An 18,814-nucleotide genomic window follows, 5' to 3' on the forward strand; every position below is an offset into this window, starting at 1 on the left:
ACCAGTAGTGATGAGTGTGCTTAACATTTGCCGTTGTTTGTTTCTTTGGATCTTAGCTATTCTTACCAGGATAAGATAAAAGTCATGTCCCTGATGGTTGAGGATGTTGAGCATTTAAAAAAAAAATGTTTATCAGCTGTTTGTGTTTTATCTTTTGAGAACTCTATTTAGGTCCATGCAAGCCTCATTTTTAATTTTTTTTATTTTCTTGATATTTAATTTTTAAATTCCTTTATATTCTAGGTACTAACTCTTTCTCTCTCTCTGGTGGATAATTTAGTAAAAAACTTTTCCCCTGCTATGTGTTGTCTGTTCACTTCAGTGACACTGTTTTTACTGTGCAGAAAGACAGCGCAGCTCCTAGCGAATATTCATGCTCCCCAATTTCTCCCTTAGATGCTTGTTCTTAGGTTTAACCATATTTCACCCAGTGGTCCTGGAACAGAGACCATATGATATAAGCAGGTTCCAAACAGTTACTTGTGGGTTTCAAGTGACCAGTTTATAATGAAGTTTCATAGAGCAGCTCACTTACAGATGGAACATCTGTAGTTGGATATATGTTCACCAAATAGAGCAAGAGGCCCAAGATAATATGCAGAAAAGATTTAGTTGTAATTTTTCAACTCTTTATTGTTGGAGTTGTTATTGTCATCTTTGTGTTGGTTATTTTGCTTTGCTTCAAAAAACCATTTGATTTGTGCTTGTCAGACTAACCAGTTTTGTGTCTGTGTGTGTGTGGGGGGGGTGAATATGCGGGAATGGGTCTGCTCATGAAAGAGTTCAGTGGGCTAGTGAATCTAAACACAAAAAAGGACTCAGTTTGAATAGCCATTCTTTGAAACCAGATTTTATTTTTGATGACATAACTGAAGTGAGAAAAGTAGCATGAAGTCTCAAAAGTATGGGTGAAGATCACGTTGGGTGTTTCTGTCACATGAAAGTTCTTCCAAGTCTTATAACGAACTTTGCTGAGAACCAGACACAAAATAGTTCCCTCCAGAACTTCCTATATTGAGCTCTGTGGCTTTGGAAAATTATTTTATCTTTCTAGGTTGACAGATACGTCCATCAAATCCATAGGGATGGGCTAGATGGTCTTTCAGGATGCTACTGGCTCTGATGCAGTGGCAGATTTTTGTTACTGTTGTTTTAGTTGCTCACTAACTATGAAATTAATTTTTTGACTTTTCATTTGTAAGAGAGTTTTAAAACCTAAAGGGAAAAGATAGGCTAGAACAACAGAGATTCATTAAAAACAGGTCAACACCCCTCCTCTATTCAACTGAACTGTGTGCTGTATGAAGTGGATAGGAGTGCAGGCAACTTTCTTCCTGCAGACTGCAGTGCATGTTGCATGTAAGCAATGTTTGCCCTCAGCTGCACTGCAGTATGAATTTAAAAGTTAATGAAAGCAAAGACTGCACCTTTGACAGTAATTGAAAAGTAAGCTATCAGAATCTCAGTTTTTGACTGCCACTTTGTATAAAAAATTGTAAAGACATCAAATTATGTGAAAGAAATTTTATGGTTGGTCATCTCTATAACACTAATTGGCTCTAGTGAGTATAGTCTGAATCTTTTAAGCCCAGAAGAGAAAGCTTTTCCATAGCAGTATCATTTTATTAGGCAGTTGCTCAGCATATGCAGTGTCCAACTTCTGATGATGTGTTTCATTGTAAAGCAAGGGCTTTTCAGATGTTCTCCAGCCAGTTATACAGCTGGGCAGAGAGAAAAATCAACATTCTGTTCCAATTCCTGCAATAATTACCTCCTCTTTTAAAGTACCAGATATATTTTCATCCTTTTCAGTTAATATGCAAAGCCTTAAGTGTTGTCATTTGTCATAAAATTAAGTATATCTCCTTTTCAAATTTGCTTTAATATTTGGTAATCATCATTCAGAACAGTGATCAGAATAATAAAATGAAAGCTCTCTCCTTTCCCAGGAACTTTTAAACTTTTATTCCTATATTTTAATTGCTGTGCCGAGTTCCAGATCTGAGACCCCTAAAGAGTTTGAGATTGACTTTTGAAAGGGCTTTGGGGGAAGGCAAGCTTATCAGACATTTCTCTCTAAAAAGTAGCTACTGAATAACTTCAGATGAAGTATTATATTTCTCCTTGAAAATGATCATTAATTTTTGGCTTATAGCATATTTCTTTCCATGGAAATAGAGACATGGAGATTTAAACAGCAGTGTTTGAATTCAAACTAAATCTGTCTTAGTTGTCTTAGATCTGTAGTCCCAGACTTCAGTATCCTTTCTAAAAAGTGTACAATATGGTTCTTTCTTTTGAATACTGTGGAGGATGTCTAATAATGAGAAGAATGCTCATGCCTAATATTATCACTGTTAAATAATAGGATTTCTTTTGGTGGAACGTCTTAGCATCTTTCTGTTTCCATCATGTAACAGTACAGTAGGTCAATGTGTAAAAATTCAAGGACTGTAGCTCAGGCTTTCTTATAATTCCCTGTGTTATTAGATTCAAAGAAAAGTTTGAGGAAAAAAAGATTTTATAACTATGAGGAGGAGGGAGAAAGAATAAATTTCCAAAATCATGCAAATTATTGTACTCTGATAATTTAGTTGGAATTTAAACTCTACTCAGTAAAAAATAGATTCTATTTCTTGCATAAATAAAACTGAGAGTCAGTTTTTTTCCACTTTTGATAGAATACCTAAGTCACAGATGAATTAATTTTTAAAACGTACAAAAAAATACTTAGGGTGGCAGCACTCAGTAAGAAACCGTGTGTTTTTTTTTTACTCTATTTTGTTGGCTTTAAGTACTTTTCAGATGTTATAATGAATGATACCTTCCCTGCTCACCCTTTAATCAGAGTCTCCTAATTTCCTTGTGCTCTTCCTTGAGTTAGTAGATCTACCCTCACAGTGAGGAGGACAACGGAATAAATGCTTTACTATGCTCTCTCTTGCATGAAGCTTTTTGTCTATTTCAATTGCATAACCCCACCTCCATTCCAGTTTATTATTTTCTGTCTGTACATGTGAGATTCTTAATATTGAAGATTTCATCTAATTACGTTAGATAGTTGGTGAATGTTCTCTGGCTCTTCAGCTCCTTTTTGGTGTCTTACCAAGACCTCTACATAATAAACACCCAAAATGTATTCAGAAGTCCAAATACTCAAGAAAATTGTATTTGATATCCTGCGTGTTCCTCACATTTCATCATTTGACGTGATAGTCATGCTAATATTGACATCGTTTCCTCTAATACCTCTGCCTCTCACCTTCACCCTTGCCTCGCTCTGTTGACAGCTTAAGGAGGTATATTAACAGGAAGACTATAAACCGTGTTTAACTTCGGAAAGTTGGAACTACTTTAAACACACTAAACCATTATTCTTTGCAAACAGGAAGAAGAAGGCACCTATGACCACACCATTGAGTTCCGTAGAGGAGGTGATGGCCAGCCACGACGATCCACTCGGCCAACACAGCAGTTTTACCAACCTCCTCGGGCTCGGAACTAATGTGAAAAGGTAAAGCTGACACGGTGCGGTAGTTTTCCTGAAAGCAAAGATGAATTTTGTGTTCAATAAAGCTCAGCTTTCGGAGCTTCATGCAATTCAGCTATCAGTTGACATTATGACTTGTTACTTTTCTACCAGCCTTTCCCACAAATTCTTCTAGTACACCTTTGCTCCATACCAGTTGTCTTAGCTACTGCTCTGTGGCTGTAAAGAGACACCTGACCAAGGAAGTTTTAAAAAAAAGCATTTAATTGGGGGCTTGCTTGTAGTTTCAGTGGCTTAGTCCATGATAGTCCTGGCAGGGGGCATGACAGCAGGTAAGCATGGTGGTGGAATAATGGCTAAGAGTTGACATCTGATCCACAAGGTGCAGGCAGAGAGAGGAAGACCAGACCTGTTAGGGGCTTTCCTGTGTACTTCCTACATTCTCATTCTAAACCCACACCTCATCCCTTTTCTCTTTCCTGATTTCTAGCAGTTGATGCAGTTGTATACTCAAATCTGAAGATGTAGAACTAGGATCTACAGATATGAGAGAACAGGCCTTATTTCTGAGTGCTTTTGTGTTGCTTCATGCAGTTTAGTTTATTTTAAAAAGAGGGGATGTTTCACAGTGTGCCATCAAGAGTCAGAGAAAAACACCATGACTGCTTAATGCAATGCGATTTGGAGGCTGTTTGCTGTTTATCTAGAAGTGTTCATACTAGTTTCAGAAAGAATGGCTGTGTGAAAATCATCCTCACTGGTGAGAGAGCCCACAGTCAGGAGGAAACCAGTCTTGGGCATCTTGACAAAGTCCTTATTTCTTAACGTGCTTTTGGAAGGAAATGCTTTTGCCATCTTTCGTTATTAACCTGTCTTGTTACTGTTTTCATTCGGTCGTGCTGGTACTTTTGAACAGTTCAAGATAAATTTCCCATTGGGTATTTACCATCCTTCAGATTATTCTGAACTTGAGTATATTTTCTTCCATTGACTTCCAAGATTAATGAGAATTTTTCAGGAACTCTTCTCAACTCCTCAGTTTAGCTCTTAGTTCTGCTAAAGTTTTTGGTCAAGCTGCATTTTTCCCCTGATGAGTGACCAGCTATTGAGTCCTTGAGGCACAGATAGTGTGAATTGAGGTGTAATGTTAGTGGTGGTGGGGGAGGTATGAATTTCAAAATTTAAAGGGGGGAGTAAATTATCTCAATAATTTTGTGTTGATGTAAATTGAAACAGTACATTAAATATATTGAGTAAAGTATCATTAAACATTTTAAAAGCTTGCACCTCCTGATATTTCTGCTGAAAACAGTTCCTGTGCTGTCTCTCCTTCAGATCCCAAAGCTTGTTCAAGTTTGGTGCTCCTAACAACATTCTAATATACATTCAGAGCTTTTCCTTTTCTAACATTTAGCTTCATATCTGATAGTCTGTCTACAGGGAAAGCCTAATGCTAATTGACTTCTGAGCTATGCGAGCAAGCCAATGTAGCACTTTTCCTTTTATCATGGCCTTTTCTTTGCACTCAGTACAAGGCCATCAAACAAACAGTCCTCACCCAAGCACACATCAAAGAGGAATTGCTTTTTGACTCTGGGAATTTCTCTGTAGTGCAAGAACCGCTTCTTGTGATTTTTTTTTCTTAAGCAGAATGAAAGTATATACAAGGATTTAAGGAACTTCACACCGTGGAAGATTGAGTCTGCATTCTTAAAATAAGTTCCTTGTGCTTACAGTTAAATGTCACTTTAAAGTGAATGAGAATGGAGGTCGTCTTTCCAGCTTTGGGGGATTTTTAAATCATTTAAAACAGGTTTTAATGAAGCTAAAGGTTTTCAGGAGGATGTCTCATTTCTCAGAGCTGCCTTTTGGGTTGACGGAAAAGGATAGGACCTAACAGGCGAAACACAGGGAAGCCAGGGCAAGGTGAAGTGTACCCAGATGCAGAGGGCTCAGTTCTCTCAGCCGTCCAGTAGTTTCTTTCATGTATTTTATATGTTTGGGTTCCATGGAAATTTTCCTTTGGAGAAGAGTACACTGCTTAAAAATACATTATACACCATAGCCCTGAGGTAACTTGGCTTAACCATATCAAATAGTACAATGCAAACATTTCCTAATCAACTTACATGTCATAATCTTACTTTTTATAGCCCCTAACTTAAAACTTTCATCTTGGATGCTGCGGTGTCATTCTTGGAGAGGCCATGCAAGCTTAGCACATGACAGACCCTAGGTTCAATACTCAGCAACAAAATAAGATGAATAAGGCAGTCTTATTACAAAATGGAAGACTTTTTTTTCTCATTTCCTTTAACTTTCTATTAACTTAAGCATCCAATAAGATATACATTGGTAGTCAGCCATTTGACTTTCCTCAAATATAAAAATTAAGCTATATATGCTAAAGTATTTTTTCTCAAAAATTACTTAGTATAGTGAGAACTACTTTAGGCATTTCTGTTATCACTCCTAAGAATATAATTTTTTTGTTCTTTTTTTATTACTTTATAAATAATACCAATCAAAATTTCCATTTCCTCCTCTCCTCCCACTTCCCTAAGAATATAATTTTAAAAGCCATTTATATTTTGGGTATGTTCTGCATGTATTTTTTTACACTCTCTGTACAGCCCCACTTCTTCCCTGCTTCTCCAGTGTAGAGACACACCGGTCTCATTTGAGTCTAGTACTAAGGTCAGCACTGCAGACTAACAAGGCAAGACCAAGTCAGAGGGCCATAGGGAAGTGTGAGAAAGATGATATTTGAGGGGAGACAGTCCCAAAATCTGAAATTCTAGTTCCTGAGCAAAGTAATTGTTCTGTGCATTTTGGAAATGTGAGTGGATCTAGAAAACGGAATGTATACACATTCTTTAGACAGTCATGCCGACTAACCTTTGGACAGTAGGAGGAGTCTGTGGTGTGACTTAGTCCTAGGAACTGCGTAACTTCACAGGGTACTCCAGGGAATGCACTGTAGGGTGGAGTCTGAGAGCGCTGCAAAGGAGGAAAGGTGGAGAGGTGCACACAGCAGGCCTCAGCAAGTGACTCCTGGGGGCTGCAGGAGACCGGGAAAAGTAGGTATTACGGGTGCTTACTGATGCTTTTGTTACAAATTGAAATTTTCATGTGGTGTGTTGGTACAGTTGTGAACTTCTGAGTAAGAGTAAGAAGACCCAGCTAAACTTGAGAATATTGCTATTGGTTGTAGGCAGGATTGGGGACCTGGTCTCCACTGCTTGAGTAGTTCAAGTTACATGCCTGGCTGTGGAGAGAGAGAAATTGTAAGACAGATTAACTGGAACTCTAAGTGTTATGAGGACTAGCAGTATGGACTGTGAACCCATTCTGAACTTTGATCCTGGTGTCTTAATGGAAGAAATCTTGAAATGAATAGCTGCTGTAGCTATTACAAAAATGCTGTGATTGTGCTTGTTCACTAAGGTTCAGTTTTAACACTGGTTTTTGCTAATAAAACTTGTGTTTTTAAATGTAAGTTTTTTTGGACAAGGTTGCACAGCATTTTTTGTGGAAGCTTTTATATTAGGATTAGGAAAATAATCTTTATAAACGTAACTATTGGCCTGTGATACCAATAGAACTGCACTATGTAAGAATAGCAGTATCCAAAGCTCAAGATGGCGGGGTGGTTCAGTGGGTAAGGCACTTGCCACACAAACATGACCACTTGAGTCTGTTTCTGGAACCCACATAAAGAAAGAAAGAACGTACTCCACAAAGTTGTCTCCTGACATCCACATGTATGTCATAGTGTAAATGCTGTTTCTCCATCATGAACATACATAATTATTTAATTAAAAGCAGCATCTTGGAGCTCAGTTTGCTAGTCAGGAGTCTCCTTGCAAGACTTAGGAACTATATGTTTGCATTGGTGGGTTACTTTTCCCTGCCCAAATATTTTTATTCATAAAGCTAACCTAATACATCTCCTACTATTTATCTCAGCTCTTGTCACCACTGACTTTTGTGGTTTCAATACTGTGTGGTACCTAGGGTTGGAAAGATGGCTCAGCAGCTAAAAGCACTTGCTGCTTGCTCTTACAGAGGATTGAGTTTAGTTCCCACACCAATATTGGGAGGCTCACAGCGCCTGTAACCCCAGCTTCAAAGATCTAACACTCTATTGTATCCTCCAAGAACAACTACACACATGTGTGCAAGCACAATATGCACATGTGCATGCAAATAAATAAAAACGAATCTTTATAAGATACAGTTACTAAACAGGGTGGGGAACAGGTAGAGGGAAGGGACAGAAGACAGACCAAAGTAAATGATAAATGACCTGGGTGAACTAACCCAGTCCGAAATGTACTAAAAATGTTGAAGTGGGTAGGATAGGATGGAAAGTCCATTTGATTGACTGCCTCCCATCTAATTCTAAGAGCCATCACCCAATCCAAGTTCCTGAAATTAGTACCTAGTAGGAAAGGATCGAGCACCACCAGAGGTAGACTTCCAAAAGGAAAAACATTCTATATATTTCAAAAATTGAACTAGGTTGTTTTGTCAGATTTATTCTATTTGAGAATACTGATACTTATATGAACGTTTTACTTTTTAAAAAAGTTCAGTAGAGTTATGCCTTAATAAAGTATAGAAGAGGTACTCTGAGGTCCAAGTTTATTCTCTCTTTTTTTTTAAACAGATTTTTTTTTTTTTCACGAAGGAAGAAACTGCTGACTGAAACATCCTGGAAGCCCATTCATTTTTTTTTTTTTTCACTTCAGAACAAGAGCCACCATGCTGGATATGATACTTAGAGAATTAAGAGCAGTTTTTAGGGAAGATTCAACCTACACCAAGCAGGGGTGCAAATACTAAGTTCAATAGAGCAAATATCTTTATAATTGGAGGGAAGAATTTTTCTTCTGCCATCAATAAAACCATTGTGTTACTAAATATGTTGTACTGTTTTACTTGACTGTTACTTTTCTTGGTGATCTGGCATTAGCCCCATACTTAATGCCTTCTAAGGAATATCTTATGGAAGCCTTTCCCCATAATTACATAATACACTGACTGTATCTCATATTAAAAGAACCTAAAGCCAAATAGAAATTATTAGTATGGTAACAGCTGTCAAATATAACAGAAGAATTGAAAAGTTAATATTTAATTTATAGCATTTGATTGCAAATAATAGAAAAGGCATCTCAAAACCTCAGAGCCCAGAAGGAATCGGCTGACCCACTCATATGGCTGTACCAGCAATGTTTCATGGCTGCCTTAATTTAGTGATTTATCTTTTGGAGATGTTGTGGAAGACTTTTATATCTCTCATTTCTGAATTTCCAAGGATCGGCTTCATTCTAGGACAGACTTGCCACATGTGACCATGGATGGTGTCTACCAGTTCCCTGAGCTATTAAATCTAGGGGTAGGTGAGGGCTGCTTCTAGAAGTGTGTTGGAAAATGAAGCTTACACACGTAGTGATGAGGCGAGCAGGCCTGCTTTTCATCCTGCCCAGCTCCCACACGGCTAGCTTAGCCCGGGAAATAATAACACGGAAACTATATTCTTTTAAACACTGCCTGGCCCATTAGTTCTAGCCTCTTATCGGCTAATTCTCACATCTTGATTAACCCATTTCTATTAATGTGTGTAGCACCACGAGGTGGTGGCTTACTGGGAAGATTCTAGCCTACGTCCATCTTGGGTCAGAGCTTCATCGTGTCTGCATCACTTCCCTTCTTCCCGTCATTCTGTTCTGTCTACTCCACCCACCTATGTTCTGACCTATCAGGCCAAGCAGTTTTCTTTATTAATCAACCAATGAAACAACAGATAGATAGAAGACGCACCTACATCATACACATTTACCTGTATTGGGCAGTTTGTCTTCTGTAACTCAGCCTGGTCTGAGTACCTTAGTTTTAGAAGGCATCAGTAGGTTGGGTTGGAGGCAGAGCTTATGTATCTGGAAGGCAGGTTCCTGAAAAGAGGAGGAGTGTTGCAGAGGAGCTAGTGACTAATGACCTGAGTGAGCTATGAACTCTTCATTCAGTTGGCAGTTTTCTTATCATGTCAGCTGGAAACGGAAGTGATCAGCTAAGTTGAGGGAGTAAGAAAGAAGCAGAGGCAGGAAGGATGGAGAGAGGAAGAGAAAAAGAAAGGGAAGGAGGGAAATTAAGGTGAAAGACAGCATTCTTTTAAAGCCTACCAACTCTTATTTTGTTTCAACCCACAGTTGGTAGCAGATGTGACTGGCAGTACTTTTTGGCTTTTGTTACTGGGTATTATAGTTGGGTAGGTCTGAGTTCTGATTGCTTTTAAAGACCTCCAATGACAAATAATACATGTCATCAGTCACATTGTCGTTTTGAGGAGTTTAAAAACTAAATAAGGGAAGAGATAGGAAAGCTTGAGGAAACTGGAGTTTGAGGGTATTCAGAGCAGGATTTTTTTTATTCATTGTTCATTTATAAAATTGATTTTTCTTTTTGTATTGTTTTTATTGCACTATACATTTTTCTCCACTCCCCTTCCTTCCTCCCCCTTTCCCTTCTACCCTCTTCTGTGAACCTCATACTCCCTGGAATTCTTGTTTTTTTTCTCCTTCCTATTTAAATCCATGAATGTCTCTCTTAGGGTCCTTTTTGTTGTCTAGGTTTTCTTGGGTTGTGGATTTTAGGCTAGTTTTTCTTTGCTTTATGTCTAAAAGCCACTTATGAGTAGAGTTTATATTATGATTGTCTTTCTGAGTCTGGGTTACCTTGCTTAATATGGCTTTTAGCTTTTGTAAAACAAAGGACACAGTAAAAAAGACAAAATGGCTACCTAACAGAATGGGAAAAGATCTTCACCATCCCCACATCAGACAGAGGACTTATCTCCAAAATATACAAAGAACTCAAGAAACTTGACATCAAAAGAACAAATAACCCAGTAAAATAATGGGGTACAAACCTAAACAGAGAACTCTCAACAGATGAATCTCAAATGGCTGAAATACACCTAAGGAAATGTTCAACATTCTTTTTTTTTTTTTTTTTTGGTTTTTCGAGACAGGGTTTCTCTGTGGTTTAGGAGTCTGGAGTCTGTCCCTTGTCCTTGAACTAGGTCTTGTAGACCAGGCTGGTCTCGAACTCACAGAGATCCACCTGCCTCTGCTCCCGTCAACATTCTTTTTTTTGTTTGTTTGTTTGTTTTTGTTTTTTTTTCTTTTTTTTTAATTTATTTATTTATTAAAGATTTCTGTCTCTTCCCCACCACCGCCTCCCATTTCCCTCCCCCTCCCCCAATTAAGTCTCCCCCCAGCCCTAAAAGCAATCAGGGTTCCCTGTCCTGTGGGAAGTCCAAGGAACCCCCACCTCCATACAGGTCTAGTAAGGTGAGCATCCAAACTGCCTAGGCTCCCACAAAGCCAGTGCGTGCAGTAGGATCAGAAACCCATTGCCATTGTTCTTGAGTTCTCAGTAGTCCTCATTGTCCGCTATGTTCAGAGAGTCCGGTTTTATCCCAGGCTTTTCCAGACCCAGGCCAGCTGGCCTTGGTGAGTTCCCGATAGAACATCCCCATTGTCTCAGTGTGTGGGTGCACCCCTCGCGGTCCTGAGTTCCATGCTCATGCTCTCTCTCCTGCTCCTGATTTGGACCTTGAGATTTCAGTCCTGTGCTCCAATTTGGGTCTCTGTCTCTGTCTCCTTTCATCGCTTGCTGAAGGTTAATATTCAGGAGGATGCCTATATGTTTTTCTTTGGGTTCTCCTTATTTAGCTTCTCTAGGATCACTAATTATAAGCTCAATGTCCTTAGTTTATGGCTAGAAACCAAATATGAGTGAGTACATCCCATGTTCCTCTTTTTGGGTCTGGCTTACCTCACTCAGGATAGTGTTTTCTATTTCCATCCATTTGTATGCAAAATTCATGAAGTCCTTGTTTTTTATTGCTGAGTAGTACTCTAATATGTATAAATTCCATACTTTCTTCATCCATTCTTCCATTGAAGGGCATCTAGGTTGTCAACATTCTTAACTATCAGAGAAATGTAAATCAGAACCATTCTGACATTCTGTCTTATGCCTGTCAGAATGGCCAAGATCAAAAACACTGATGACAGCTTATGCTGGAGAGGATGTGGGGTTAGGGGGTCACTCCTACATTTCTGGTGGTAGTGCAAACGTATACCGCTGCTTTGGTAATCAGTATGGCAATATCTCAGAAAATTAGGAAATAATCTACCTCAAAACTCAACAATACCACTTTTAAGTATATACCCAAAGGAAGTTCATTCATATCACAAGGACATGTGCTCAACTATGTTCATAGCAGCTTTATTTGTAATAGCCAGAACCTGGAAACAACTAAGTGCCCCTCAACTGAGCAATGGATAAAGAAAATGTGGTACATTTATACAGTGGTACATTTACGTAATGAGTACATTTACTCAGCAGTAAAAAATAATGACATCTGGAAATTTGCAGGCAAATGGATGAATCTAGAGCAGGATTCTTAAACTTGATCTGTTTTGCCCCCTTTTTCCTGAGTATATTATACAGGTATATAAGTCAAATATTCACTGATAATATTTTATAATAGTCCTTTATTATATATATATAATTATTTTACCATTTATTAAAGATAAAAGCAATCTTACTGAGATGAATGGTTATTTAAATCTAACATCTTAGCTGATTGTGATTTTGCAGGATATAGAGCATCTTTGGTGTTTTCCAAGGTTGACCAATATTTTGATTTTCTAATTGTCAATGCAGAGACTACCACTTTGAATAAATACGTAGTACAGAATGACAGTCTGTTAGGGCCATTTCATAAATAGTAGAAATATTGCCATGATGATCCCAAACCAAAGGTTTTAATGATTTAAAAAATAATCAGGCTAAAAATCCAAGTATTATAAATCAATCTAATGCAAAGATATACTATATAGTTAAAGCATCACCTGTCTCTCTGAACAGAAAACTTTGTTTAAAGATAAAACAATAAAAAGCATTACAATTCATTGACATTAAATTCTGGAATTTATGCCAAGGTTTCAGGTGGTATCAGTTGAAAAGAAGGCATGGGCACTACAGAGCACCAGGAGTGTGTGTTAAGAACTAAGGCTTCCAGACCCAAAAAGAGGAACATGGGATGTACTCACTCATATTTGGTTTCTAGCCATAAATAAAGGACATTGAGCCTATAATTCGCGATCCTAGAGAAGCTAAATAAGAAGGTGAATCCAAAGAAAAACATATAGGCATCCTCCTGAATATTAACCTTCATCAGGTGATGAAAGGAGACAGAGACAGAGACCCACATTGGAGCACAGGACTGAAATCTCAAGGTCCAAATCAGGAGCAGAAGGAGACGGAGCATGAGCAAGGAACTCAGGACCGCGAGGGGTGCACCCACACACTGAGACAATGGGGATGTTCTATCGGGAACCCACTAAGGCCAGCTGGCCTGGGTCTGAAAAAGCCTGGGATAAATCCGCACTTGCTGAACAGAGCGGACAATGAGGACTACTGAGAACTCAAGAACAATGGCAGTGGGTTTTTGATCCTACTGCACGTACTGGCTTTGGGGGAGCCTAGGCAGTTTGGATGCTCACCTTACTAGACCTGTATGGAGGTGGGCGGTCCTTGGGCTTCCCACACGTCAGGGAACCCTGATTGCTCTTCAAGCTGATGAGGGAGGGGGACTTGATCGGAGGAGGGGGAGGGAAATAGGAGGCGGTGGCGGGGAGGAGGCAGAAATCTTTAATAAATAAATAATAAATAAATAAAATTAAACCCCAGGAACTGGAGTTCAGTTACTCCCCCCCCCCCCAAAAAAAAAGAACTAAGGCTTCAGCAAAATCACATGGGTAAATGCTACCAAGCACATCTCAGATTCCATTCATTGAGAATATTTGATTTTGAATTAATGTTGGCCGGTGAACATTTAGAAGCATACCATTACCAGATTTTTTATAACCCCCTGAAATTACCTGGAGCCAGTGAGAAGGAAGCACGGGACACAAACAAACCCACTTAAGAGTTTATTAGAGAGGGTACGTACAGGCCTGGGGACTCGTGTGCAGAGAGGGGGGCAAGTCCAGCTTTTAAAAGCTGCATAGCACATGTGCACAGGGGCTTGGCGTTAATACACTGATGACACAGATGGGTGACTCAGGCATGTGCCCAAGGGTTTTGGCTGAGTCATATGTGGATGTGTGCAAGGATTTTAGCTGAGTCATACATTGATGTAACCATGCATGCGCGCATGTGGTTCATGTGAGGCCCTTTGTGCCCGAGGGCACATCCACACATGCCTGCCTTTAGAACCTGGAAGTGCAGCCTTATCTGCGGCTGAATAATTACACCCCCCCATTCAGTATCGCCATGCTGTATGAGATTGTGACCCACAGTTGGAAATCTGTGGTTTAGAACACTGCGTATTTGCACTTAGTTGGGAACAGCAGCAGTAATATGTTGCTCATTTGTCAGATTCTCCACAGAAGGCAGTCATGTTAACTAGTAATTACTATTGCTCATTGGTTCATAAGTATTTCCAACATTTAACATTTGAGTTGATCCAGAGACACAAAGAAAAGTTGAAATTGGCATAAGAAATCAGCCTGACTCGTACTGACTGGTGGGTCTGCTTGTGGGTACTAAAGGGTGGGTGTCCATTTCTGACACAACCACACATGTTTGACTGAATGGATCTGTGTGGTGGTGTGAATAATAATAGTCACTGGTATTTGCCAAGGTTTTTTATGTATAGAACTATGTGAAGGATTGTTCATTCAAAATTTTTTTCTAATCCTTACATAGCTCTGGGAGGCACGAATTATTGTTTCCATTCCATAGTAAAGCAGGAGATGGACTCCAGAAAGGTTAAGTCAACTTACCAAGTCCACAGAGTAGAAGAGTCAGAGCAAGGGCCCATCTAGAAGCTTTTATGTGGCCTTATATCCCCTAAAAATTAAAAGTAAAAAAAAAAATAATTTTTATTTTGGTTTGCTTATGATGTATTCTGCCATGTTGACAGGTATGGTGGCTCTTCTTGGTTGTCAATTTGACGACATCTGGACTTAATTAAATTCAAAATCGACTGCACACTAGTGAGGTGTTTTTTTTTCTTATTTTGAAATAGTACAGTTCATATCTTGAGATGAGAAGGCACTTGCCTACATCTTCAGGATTCCAGCTTGTGCTCAGTCTTGTGGACTGAGCAACTTCTATATATTTATCCTTTCTATTCATAGCCAGCCATTGTTGGATCATAGCCTGTAAATCATTATAATAAAACATATACATATAATAAATTATAATATATAGAGAGAATTAATGTGTATATTCTGCTACTCTAGAGAACCCTGCCTAATACAGTAAGTAGCACCTTAGATTTATTTTTGATCTGCCTTGCATGTATGTTTGATGCTTTCCTCCTGGCTCCATGGCAGATGGGGTTTTCTCCTTAGAACCTCTTTCATCTGCTCTCTTTCATTTCTCCTTGTTTCAAACCTCTGTTTCCTTTGACTTTCCATGTGTGTATTCTTAGCTTAAGTTGTTTTTTTTTCCAAAGGCAAAGTATTTTATTACAGCTTATCTCTTATATAAATTCACTATGCTGTAGAGGATCAACCTCTTCTCTAGTTTCAGATAGTTCATCATCAAGTTCCCTTGTTTGTTTTATGTAGTTTTTGTGGACTATCCTTTTCATGTTCTTTTTACTTATTAAAAACTTCATTTCTTTCATGTAATTTTATTGACCTCCATTTTTCAAAACTGTATAATTTAAGTATTAATTTATTATTATATGTTCTCTGCTTTTTAAAAAGCAATGCTTGCAGTCTTAGGATATGTTTCTCCTCCAAGCGTGAGTATTATTTCCCTGAAGAAAATGTTCAAGGTATGAGGAAGCAGTCAAGTTGACTCTCCACGCTGTTGTCATTTCCCCCAATAGAACATAGCTGGAAGCATAGTTAGGATTGTGGAGAAACCACCACAGGCTAATACGAAAAATGAAGGGATAATAGGTGCAACATGAAGCCTAATGTATTCTCTTTCTAAGCAAACATTGGATTTTGTGTCATTTTTGAGGGTGAAAATCAGTTAAGGGAAGTACTGACTTAGAGGCCCATTCCCCACACCCCAGGGGGAACCTTCTTTGACAGATGGGGTGGGGCAGAGCAGAGAGGCTCCGAGAGTGTGCACAGGTGGGTGGTTTCAGAGCCCCACAGTCCAACATGATGAGAAATGCGGGTACTTCCTCTTAAACTGGGTTCAACATCACTCCTCCTTCCTCACCCTTTGCCTGGCTTGTTGACGGGTGTGAAGAGAGAGTCTGGAACCTACAAAAAAGTATGGTCACTACCAACTGCTTCAGTCAAGGTGAGTTGTAAAAGGGGTTCTTGGATGGTCTCTTTAAAGGCCAACTAATTTATATGTAAACGTTTCCCATCTGAAGAATTAGAAGGTTGGCAGAGATGCACTTGGCAGACACTGTTTTTCCTTCCTGGTGGGATACGTCAGTAATGCAGTGCCTACCACAGAAGATGCAGGGTCCTGCTGAGCTACCAGAACCTTAGTTTAACCTTGGGGGTTAATCAGAGAATACAGTTTAGGTGTTTCTTGTGAATGTTTGGGCTCTCGTTCCTAATTGGGTGAAACATGATGAACGAAGTGGGTTCCAGGAATTCAGTTCTCAAAAGGGAAATGGAAAATTAAACTAAAGAATAACAGATAAAAAAATCGACCCTCAAAGAAACGGCTGAAAACAAAGAGAGGGGTCATGCTAGTCTACTTCCCAAGGAGTTCCACTCCGTGCCAGAATATGGAAATTTAGTGGCTCAGCGTTTGAGGTGGAGGCAACTCTCCTCCCTTCCTCACAGCAGATGGTCTCTGACACAGCATGGCCTTTTGGCCTCACATGCGGGGATTCCTTCCTGGTTATCTTGGCATATTTTTCATCTGTCCTCTTTTCAAGTAACAGCAGATTTTATTCATTACAAGGTACAATAGTCAGTTATCACAGAGTTGTTAGAATGAATATATTAAATAAAATATATAATGCATATATTAAAATATGTAATCCATGTATGAAAAGGAGATTTACTAGACTGGCTTACAGGGTGTGATCCTGTTAGTCAGCAGTGGCATCTTACACTGGAGACGCAGAGATTCCAGTAGTTGTTCTGTCCACAGGCCCGGATGGATCATCAGTCCCAATCTGGCACTGATAGCCTGGGAGAGGTCCTGGAGAGCTGTTGGCCATTAATTTATGCCGGACTCCCAAGGAAGTTGGTTATAATCTCAGTGAAGAAATGTAGCAACAGGATAGATGGGCCTGCCAGTGAGAGAGAGAAGTAGGCAAAAAGCAAAGTTTCCTTCCTTCCTACCCTTTATTCTGGACAGTCCTGGAAAGTGAAGTCCAGATTTAAGGTGAGTCTTCTTGTTCAGATAACCTGTTCAGGAAAATTCCTCACAGGCATGCTCCCCAGCTTGGGTTTTAGTTGATTCCAGATACAGTCAAGTTGACAACCAAGATGAGCCATCACAACACAGGCCAACATTGTAGCATGAATCTTTTATTTCCTAAAGAGTGCTGAACCCTGTTGCCAGAAAGTTTCAGTGACACCATTCTTAGTTCACACTGAGAGGGACCGATGTGAGAGAGTACATAGATTCACTTCAGAGACTATTGAGCCAACCTTAAGACATTTATAAAAGACTGTAAGAGGCCAGCTGCCAGGCTTTAGAAATTTTATTCTTAAATAACAACCTTAGACATTCTGTAATAAGTAAAGTACCCTCAAGGGTCTGGAGAAATTGCTTTTGTTAATCTTTGAGAGAACTCCTAGCATCCATGTGGGAAGTCTCGCAACTTCCTGTAATTCCAGTTTCAGGGGACTTGATGCTGTCTCCTGGCCTCTGCAGGCACCTGCATGTGTAGCATACACCCACATAACACACACACACATACACATACATGCACACAACAATAAAAATAAGCCTTTAAAAATAATACCCTTGTGAAAGTAGGAAGAACCTCCGTTTTTGCTTATTTTTATTCTTTGAGAATTTCATGCATGTGTCGGAGGTATTTTCACCATAACTACTCCATTTTCCCCTCAACTCCTCCCAAACATTCTCCCACCATCTCTCCCAATTTAGATACGGCGGGGGGGGGGGGATTGGGGGAAGGGCCTTGGTCCTGTCTCCAAGTGATGTGTCAGACTTTGTTGACTCCCCATGGGAAGCCTTACCTTTTCTGAGTACTGGATGGGGGTTGGGGTAGGGGAAGGGTGGGGCAGGAGGAGGGGAAGGTATGGGAATGGGGACAGGTATGTAGAATGAGAAGATGGCATTTAAAAAAATCTACTAAAGTTGAATTAGTGCTGCTAGGATTTCTGTGGCTGTAGGGCCAACTATTGGAGCATGGGTAACTGTTTTGTATAGAATTGTCTTTTAATAACTTTCTTTTGTCAGCACAAAGGGCACACAAACACCCATTATTATCATGTGCTGTTAAATGCCTTGGGTTTTATGAGCAAGGAACACAATGTAGGGGACTGGAATGATTGTATTCTAACTTCAGGTGGCTCATTCACTACTTGAGAAAAGCAGTTTGCTGGCGTCCAAGATTTTGCAGCACTCCTGCTTATGGTTAGAAGAGAGCCATGGGGCATGGATTCACCTCTCGGCCTGCAGTGGCTAACATGTATGAAATGCTGCACTCTCCAGTCAGTCCCCAGGCAAGGAGATCCAGGCTCTTAGAAGACAGAAACTAGATGAGCCGCAAATTGGTTCGAATTGATGCCTGGAGAAAAGTCCAAGGCTGCAGAGTACTAAAGGGAACCCCGTATTGCTGCCACTGACATGAGAATGGAGGGAGGTGTTTAGGGAAGATGGGTTAAACTGTAGGGCAGAATGGCGTTAGAAAGCTCTCCAGCCTAAAGGTAATGCTGGAGACTTTATGAAAGAGGATATCTCTGTGACACTGGTTTACAGAGCTTTCTGATGGAACACCAACAGTGCACTGCACAAAAGAACAATTGTACTTAATCCAAATTAAGACCTTGTCTTAGAAGATACTGTTAAGGAGGTGAAAAGATAAGCAAGTGTCTTTGTTAGGTAATGCTTAACTTAAAAATTATTCACAGCCCAGTGATCATTTTTGAGACCTGAAGTCTTTCTATGGGGGAATATTGAAAATATCTACATATCTGATAAAGGACTTACATGGAGAATATGTAAAGAATTCTTAAAATACCTGACAAACAATCCGATAAAACTATAAAAGTTCGAACAAATGGCAAGGAAGCACATGAAATGATTCTTATTATCGTTAGACTAAGAAAA

The 18,814-nt window shown here is 39.5% G+C and overlaps 1 protein-coding gene across 4 annotated transcripts in view; it reads left to right on the forward strand.

The window, feature by feature from the left end:
• Tdrd3 (tudor domain containing 3) overlaps positions 1-18,814 on the forward strand; it is a 178,865-nt gene that overhangs the window by 130,876 nt on the left and 29,175 nt on the right. For 2 of the 4 annotated variants that reach the window (XM_075950322.1, XM_075950326.1), the window contains exons 13-14: positions 3,389-3,514; positions 8,163-8,410. In XM_075950322.1, the coding sequence (XP_075806437.1) occupies positions 3,389-3,505 (117 nt within the window). In that variant the 3' untranslated portion in view covers positions 3,506-3,514; positions 8,163-8,410. Of the gene's footprint in view, positions 1-3,388; positions 3,515-8,162; positions 8,411-18,814 lie in introns of those variants that run through there. The other 2 variants (XM_075950323.1, XM_075950325.1) reach the window with 2 other exon arrangements.

The sequence above is a fragment of the Microtus pennsylvanicus genome, chromosome 15, assembly GCF_037038515.1.
Source record: "Microtus pennsylvanicus isolate mMicPen1 chromosome 15, mMicPen1.hap1, whole genome shotgun sequence".
NCBI lineage: Eukaryota > Metazoa > Chordata > Mammalia > Rodentia > Cricetidae > Microtus > Microtus pennsylvanicus.